At 48.8% G+C, this 7,452-nt stretch overlaps 3 protein-coding genes across 3 annotated transcripts; 1 reads left to right on the top strand and 2 right to left on the bottom strand.

Annotated features, from left to right (window-relative positions):
- Positions 1–841: 841 nt before the first annotated feature.
- Positions 842–1,429, top strand: FMAN_12798 (uncharacterized protein; the record flags this gene model as incomplete). The annotated part of the gene is made up of 1 exon (XM_041823283.1): positions 842–1,429. One exon carries the CDS (start codon positions 842–844, stop codon positions 1,427–1,429), a length of 588 nt encoding a protein of 195 aa, XP_041688878.1.
- A 1,042-nt stretch (positions 1,430–2,471) lies between these two features.
- On the bottom strand, positions 2,472–3,462 carry FMAN_12799 (uncharacterized protein; the record flags this gene model as incomplete). The annotated part of the gene is made up of 2 exons (XM_041823284.1): positions 2,472–3,260; positions 3,316–3,462. The coding sequence occupies 2 exons, from the start codon at positions 3,460–3,462 to the stop codon at positions 2,472–2,474; spliced, it is 936 nt and encodes a 311-aa protein (XP_041688879.1).
- A 2,797-nt stretch (positions 3,463–6,259) lies between these two features.
- On the bottom strand, positions 6,260–7,192 carry FMAN_12800 (uncharacterized protein; the record flags this gene model as incomplete). Its single annotated transcript, XM_041823285.1, has 3 exons — positions 6,260–6,519; positions 6,671–6,768; positions 7,113–7,192. 3 exons carry the CDS (start codon positions 7,190–7,192, stop codon positions 6,260–6,262), a joined length of 438 nt encoding a protein of 145 aa, XP_041688880.1.
- Between the last annotated feature and the right edge of the window lie 260 nt (positions 7,193–7,452).

Raw genomic sequence — 7,452 nt, forward strand, 5'->3', positions numbered from 1 at the left:
GGAAAGTTTGGACGGCAGAATTGGGCGGTGAGTGTCCTGGTGGGAGGTGAGTGGGTACGTACCGTTTTGATAAGAACGGCGTTTATGGTGATCTGGGCGTTAAGTGCTCGGCTTTGTTTTTATGGCTTCTGCTATGTATGAGAGGTCTAATGTAACTCGAAGTGATGATATTCGATACGGTGTCTTCTTTTCGTTTCTGCTCATATGTCGTCGCTGATGATCATCTCCTTCGTGGCAGGGCTGTGTTGTAACCAAAGCACGACTATTTCTCGGCGATGCACTGTCCCAGGGAGTGCTTATATCACCCAAGTATAGCTCAGATAAGGACCTCTTTATCTTGTTCCCGTCTATAGATAGTATGCAATGCATCCTATTCTCATGGTGACTTGTAAGCACAGGCCAGTGACTGTATCAGAGTACAAGTTACCCTTAACGATAAGCAAATATTTCTCAAGCTCTCCCATGGTTCAATCTTGAGATACAGTGCCCACGCAGTTTTATGACAAGGACATGGCTCAACACTTCTCTCATGCTGACCTCAAGCCGGTGAGCTAATGTTGAATAAGAAGCAAGCGTTCCATTAGCGGGCAGTTGAAGTACCCCACAGAGATTAACCTCCACTAGATGCACTAAATTAAACACCCCAGTTCCCGATCTCCAGTTCCTGGCAAGCCCCGGTCCATCATCTCAACCTCGGTACCATCTCTTCACGCTCATGAACTTGGAACATCATCAACCTCAACATCGACGTCATTAATTTCACTCAATTCTTTCACTCTTTACCCAAACATATCTAAGTTCACATCAGCTCATAAACCACATCTAGAGGAGATCATCGACCATGTTTGATCCTTCAGCTCCTCCGACATCATCATGTCCCTTCTGCACAATCTCATCCACCTTTGAGCCATTCGACCCCTTAAATCCACCACCATCAACATCCTCACTCATCAACCCAGAGCTTGTATCACCCGCCTCCTTCATCGTTCTCTCAACACCAGTTCTCGTCGCCTTTCTCGACATTCTACCGCTAAGTCGCGGCCATCTACTTCTCTGTACGCGGCCTCACCGTCCTAAACTCAGCGACGTGACAGCTTCTGAATCCGCGCACCTGGGTCGCTATCTGCGCGTTCTATCAAAAGCCATGGCTCGTGCGACAGGCATTGAAGATTGGAACGTGGTGCAGAACAACGGGGCTGCTGCTGCGCAGGTCGTACCGCATATGCACTTTCACATCATCCCCAGGCCGGAGATTAGAGCCAGTGGGAGGTTTAGTGAGAGCTTTACTATGTTTGGTAGGGGGAGGAGAGAAGAGTTGGATGATGATGAGGCGGTGGTTTTGGCGGAGGAGTTTAGGCAGAGTGTTGCCGCCGTGATGAGAGAAGAAGAGGAAGAGGAGAAGCAAAAAGAGAGCAAGGCTAAGCTATGAGAGTTGAAGACGTATATCTTGTTACTTTATTGGCGTTCAGCGATCTAGGAGAGGGGGCGGTTTGCCAAGTACTTGGCGTTGAAGAGATTCATAGATTTCTATACTTCTCGATCTAATACCCTTTGATGAAGATGCATCTTCATCGAATTATCACAAACCTTTACCCACTATATCTAATGAATTCCTTAGTCGGGGAAAGGTCACACCTGGCAGTTCTGAACCTCTTTCTTAGGCTCATCCAGTACCTCTATCTCACAATCTTCTACCTCCCTCATTCATGTAAGTTCTGGTTGGACTCTCAAGGCGTGACACTACTTGGAACGACAGTCTTGCCTGGTTCTAGCAATACTAACTACTAAATGTATCTTCTTTATTTGTCCTGCCATTTTTAATTACCATGTAGAATTGATCAAGCTCATCCCAACCACGGAAAGCCCTGCTACGTATGCCTTGGCAAAAGCTAGACACCATCTTCGTTTCGAAGTCGATACCAGTTACCAGAAATTGCGGCCTAGGAGCTCTTGAACGTGATTATTGGTTCAATCACACTCGACTATGGTGTCAAGGTCCTGCGGGCTCTTCTCAAAACGTCATCGAGCTTATTGAGAATGAGTCCTTGGACAATACGCAAGGCAGTGAGACATCATCCTTGAACATCAGGTTTAAACGAAAATGACAAGCAGCTGAGATTAAGTATCTAACCAATCGCACCGGGCATATAGTTTGCACACTCAAAAGGTCAACATAAAGATATCCATCCTCCAATGCGTAAACTTCAGTTCTAGTACCGATGTCAAAGCAACTCCTAAACCCATTAACCGGTGACCGCTAACCTTTAACCATCCAATCCAAGCATACTTTGTTTTTTTGTGTTTTTCTAATACTTTTTTTTTAATAAATAATGATCTGATCCGCAGTTTTTTTGTTTTGTTGTTCCATGTTCGCCATCATGTCCGATCATTTGCCTAGGTACCTTACGCCAACCCCCTTTTTATCCATATCCTTTACCCATCCAGTACCTAAGAGAACTACCTGAACATCTCTAAACCAAACACCTTCGTGTGTCGGGAGCAATGCGTCCCCGGAGCTCTCGTCTTTCTCTTTCTAACCTCGCCGTCTGCTTCTCCAGCGCGCGAATTCTCTCACGAGCAAGGTCAAGCACTTCGGCTTTGCTCACGCGACGATCATTGGCGATACCGCCTTCTGTGCCTGGAGCAGGGAGGACAGCGAGAAGACGCTCGAAGTGGGTATTGAGACGCTTGCGGTATTGCTGCTCAACTTGGTTGTGTGCAGCCCGCGCTTTGACTTCCTCTGTAGTCTCGCTGGGATGTCTAGGTTGAGCAACAACGCGCTTCTTGGGAGCACGCGATGCAGTGCGGAGCTGGGTGGGATTACGTTTAGGTCCGTCTTTGTCCTTTGCCCTTGTCTTTGTTGCCGTTGAGCGCTTGCGCTTCTTGCTCGCTGGCTCCGAGTCATCGTCGTAGTCCTCATCGTCATCCTGGTTATCTTCCTCAGGCTCAGACTCAGCCGGTGATAGCTCGTCTGCCATGGGCGGCGTGGGTAGGAATGTTGCCGCCGGAGAGACGTGAGCTGGCCAGACGGCGCCGAGAGATGGGCTGCCTGTGGATAGGTCGTAGCCTTCTGAGAAGGCGGATGAGGTGCGATGAGGAGGATGGACGGGAAATTGACCCGGTGTCGTGGAATGGATGGCGTAGCCGTTGGGGGAGAAGTCTCCAAAGGAACGGTCAAGGTAGGCAAGGTCTGTTAGGGGGGAGGGGAAGACGGTGTTATCGAGACTGGGCGTCTCAGGAGACTGAAGAGGGTTCTGCTGCTGACAAGGGAGTTAGACATGTCTCTTGTGAGTTGGGCAGTTGAGAGTGACTTACTGTAGAAGCCTCGTAGGGGGCATCTAAGCTGGAGAAAGGCATGGCGGTAGTATCGATACCGTTCATCCAGTCATCGGGCATGCGTCCAAAGCGCGCAGCTCCGTCTCCGTCGCCGGCGGACTCGAGGAAAGTCGAGCTCATCATCATTGTAGGCCGCGTTTTTTTGTTTAACGGTTATCCGCAAATACTAGATGTAGCACGAGGTTGTCCTTGAACCCCGTCATCACGAGAAGGGAGTGGAACAACGATCCCGAAGAGTGTTTTCGGTTTCTCTCTATGCTTTTTCTGTCTTTTTGCTGGCTGAGGGTCTTTTTTAAAAAAAGAAGGAAGGGGGGGTTCTTGTTATAGGCAGTTAAGAAGGCGGCAGACTCGTAGTCGCGAGGCTGGTCGGATGTCTCTTGCTGTCGACAAGCCGCAAGCCATAACGTAGCTACTCTGTTTTCTGTTCCTTGTGATTTCTTCCGTTTCTCTCGTCTAGCTTTTTCTGCGTGATGGGGAGAGAGAGCAGTAGACGGGAAGACCGTGGGTATACAGAGAAGGATAAAGATTCACAACTACAAACCTGGGCTGAACAGGTCCCCTTTTATAACAGAAGTCTAGGGCACAAAAAACTCGAAAAGATTGCCAAGACCCAATGCTCGTTCGCAAAAAGAGAGAAAAATACGACCATGCATAACTACCACCAACTAATCCATCGAGGGTGGTGCCAAAGTATGAAAAGAAGCGGAGGATGGGCCAAGGGGGCATGGCATGGCATTACGACACGGAGACAAGAGGCACGGAATAATACCATAGTATGGCATGGCACATAGTTCTGGCACAGCCAGGACACAGACGGCCTCGGACCTGAGGAGCCGTGACCGGAGTAAGAGGGTGAGGGTGAGGGTGAGGGAGGGACGGGCCAATGTGATGCATCACAAGTTCAGGTGCTCGTTATCCTTCGCTTAAAGCATGGGCGTGAAGCTTGGAAGGGGAAAGATGCAATGGGTAACCAACCAATGTAAAGATTGATAACTTACACGCCTGAGTCAAGAGTATTCCGCAAAGGCCAATGGTCTACACGAGATGGTCTTGGCACCTGTCAAGGATGGGCATTCTGTTAGTAAATCCGGGCCCTTGGCTACCTAATAGCCACGTAAGAGCGTTTCTGCAAGAGTTTCGTCACAGCGTTACTGTGTCTCTGTTATAGACAGCAAGAGAGACAATACTCTTACACCTCAACTCTCACCGAGTCAGAAGAATATAATCAACCATAACCTCCAAAGTCGTGTCGTCGCGATAAACTAATACAAGAGCGGAACTTGACAGGATAAAAAAAAACCTTGGGGTGGCCTGAGTTTATCCCCAGACGCTAACAGGCCCTCTCAGGCGGGGCTGATCCCTGTAGGATGGGGTATCGTTGACTAACCTCAATCTCGTTTGCCTTGGAACAAGACTCAAGTCGTGGGGAATAGCCTCCTTCGCAAAGGCCATGTTTAGTTTTGCTTTGCGCCCTGTGAAGTTTTGAAGCAAGTGGTCACGAGCCGGCCTCAGACTCTGACAAATCCCGAAGCCCCGAGTCCAGTCGAATCGAATAGAATCCGCTGTCTTTTTGTGTTGGTAGCCTCTTGGGTAATGAGATCCGGTTGTTGAGTCACCGTGTAGTATTCATGCCATCATTCAGAGGTAATTCAGACTTTTACTGTTGTATTTTTGTTTTGCAGAACCAATCGACCGAGGTTATCATGACATGACTTCAAAGTGAAAAGCAAGATCCTGCTCTTGAGGCTTGACCTTGTTAGGTCTGCCGCATGCCGCGTGGTACAGACATTGGCATGCAGCAACCGATGATCGCATCAGACCACCCTGCAACGGCTAATGTTGCTGTATTCATTGATGATCTTACGGTAGGTACTCTACCTAGTGGAGGAAAGAAAACTCAGGACCTTGATCCTCAATGATAAAAAGACTTAGGTAAATCAGCATAAGTTTAGGATACCTCTTGCTGAGTTCATTTTGACACCATATATCAGGGTCTGATGTTTTCTTGCCTCCCAACGTCTCCTCTAGGTACATGCTCAGTTCTAAGAAACTAAGAGAATCTGGGGTAATTGATGGACAAACGTGGCCCCCGTTATTTGGTGGTGTTGGCACTCGTCAGCTAAGATCAACGTCTTGACAGTTCAACTCCCGAGTGCTGTGCTGTACCCTCGACAACTGGCCAGCAGCCATTGAGAGGATATCGTCTCTTTCAAATAGTTTGTAACTCTATTCGTTTCATACACTTCTATTCTCCCTCAGGTTACAACTCGTTAATGCCTCTGCTCAATCCTCTCTTTCACAAGGGCTTCACAGGTTCATCCTACCTACGTACCATAAACACCCAAGAAAATATACGTCTCCTACGACAACACCCCCTATCAACCCCAAGAATAAACATCATGACCGTCAGCCAAACCCTCAACCTTCCCTCAGCCCTACCCGTTGCGGAGTCCCCCATGCCTTCTGAACCAATTACAACACCATGGCAGGGGTTTTGCGTCTTTTTTTCATGACATCCCCCCTGGGGGAAAAGAGAACGTCTCGATGTTTATTTCCAAAAACCTTATCTAAATGGGTAGATCGGTAAGTGGACACTGCGTGCGTGGGTAGATCAAGATTAGGATCAAGATCTGATCTGCCTTGGCTAGATCTGTGTGTGCTCGGGTGCATGATCATGAATATAATACTGACTTGTTAGTAAAGGGGATGATAAAGGATTGGTACACAGGGAGAAGGGTGTTATCACGAATAAATGACTTCACAAACTCCATCATCACCCATATCAACCTACACTCAACCATGGCACAACTCAGAGATAGTGACACTCCAAGCAATAATATCCAGAAATAATTCAATGTGTTGAAAGATATATGGAGTAAAAAGGGACGGATTGGTATACGATACACGAGTCGCCTCGTAGGTATTACTCGTCACCACCAGCTGTAACCGCCTTGGGCTCTGGGGTCTCAGTAGCAGCAGCAGGCGCCTCAGCAGTCTTGACGCCGTCCTTGGCTGGAGCGGAGACATCGGCAGTGTCTTCATCGCCCTCGGCGTCCTCCTCGTCGCCTTCAGCTTCAGCGTCATCGTCACCCTCTTCCTCCTCTTCTTCCTCCTCCTCGGCGTCGCCATTGGTTTCTTTGGTGTCTGCCTCGGCTGTCTTACGCTTCTTCACAGGAGGCTCGGCTGAAATGATGTGGTCAGCATTTTGGCTGGATATCATAGGCTGGTTGCTAGGCTCTTGGAAGAGACCAACTGATAGATGGGACAAAATCGATGGAAGGGATGGAAGTATGTATTGGTGGCGAGCTCTTCCAGAACATCGATAATAACTCACCCTTTGCATCAGCTTCGTCATCTTCCTCATCTTCCTCCTCCTCCTCAGCGTCCTCGTCTTCTTCGCTTTGCTCTTCTTCGTCTGCGGTGGAGACGTACCTATTCACATGTTGTCAGCCAATCGTCATCACCAAAATACAATCAACAACATGTTTCGATCGCGAAATCGCGCAACAGGAAACAATCCCAAATGCAAGGAGAATCAGATTGCGATCGGAAAATGTCGCAAATGACACGTGGGGATAGATTCAATCGCGAGATGGTTCGCATCGCATTGGATCGCATCTTGTGGTGGCATGCGACATCAGCCCTGCGCGCGCAGCTTGGTAGGTCGCGCAACGAATAGCGCCACGATAAAAATGCGCGCGATTGGACAATCGAGAGCTCCTCAAAAAGACGATCGCAACAAGGTAACATGCAAAAGGAAGGCAAATGGTACTCACTCTTCCTCCTCCTCACCATCATCGTCTTCAGGGAGGGAGACGAGCTCCTCCTCCTCCTCTTGCTTTCTCTTGCGGGACATGGTGATGGTTACTGGTCTGTGTGATGTACGGGAGTCTGTACAATGCGATTGACAGGTTCAGGAGATCAGGGCGCTTCTCTCGGGGGTAGAGGAGGGTTTTAAAGGTAGACAAGGCACAGCACGAGATAGAGAAGCTACGTAAAGCAAGAATAGAAGAGAGGAGAGAGAAAGAGATCCAGGGGGAGTGGGAACGGCAAAGGGTGGGAGAGGCTGCGCGTGCGCACTACACAAGAGCGAGAGGAGAGGAGCTGGAGCTGGAG

This window comes from Fusarium mangiferae (genome assembly GCF_900044065.1).
Source record: "Fusarium mangiferae strain MRC7560 genome assembly, contig: FMAN_scaffold015, whole genome shotgun sequence".
NCBI lineage: Eukaryota > Fungi > Ascomycota > Sordariomycetes > Hypocreales > Nectriaceae > Fusarium > Fusarium mangiferae.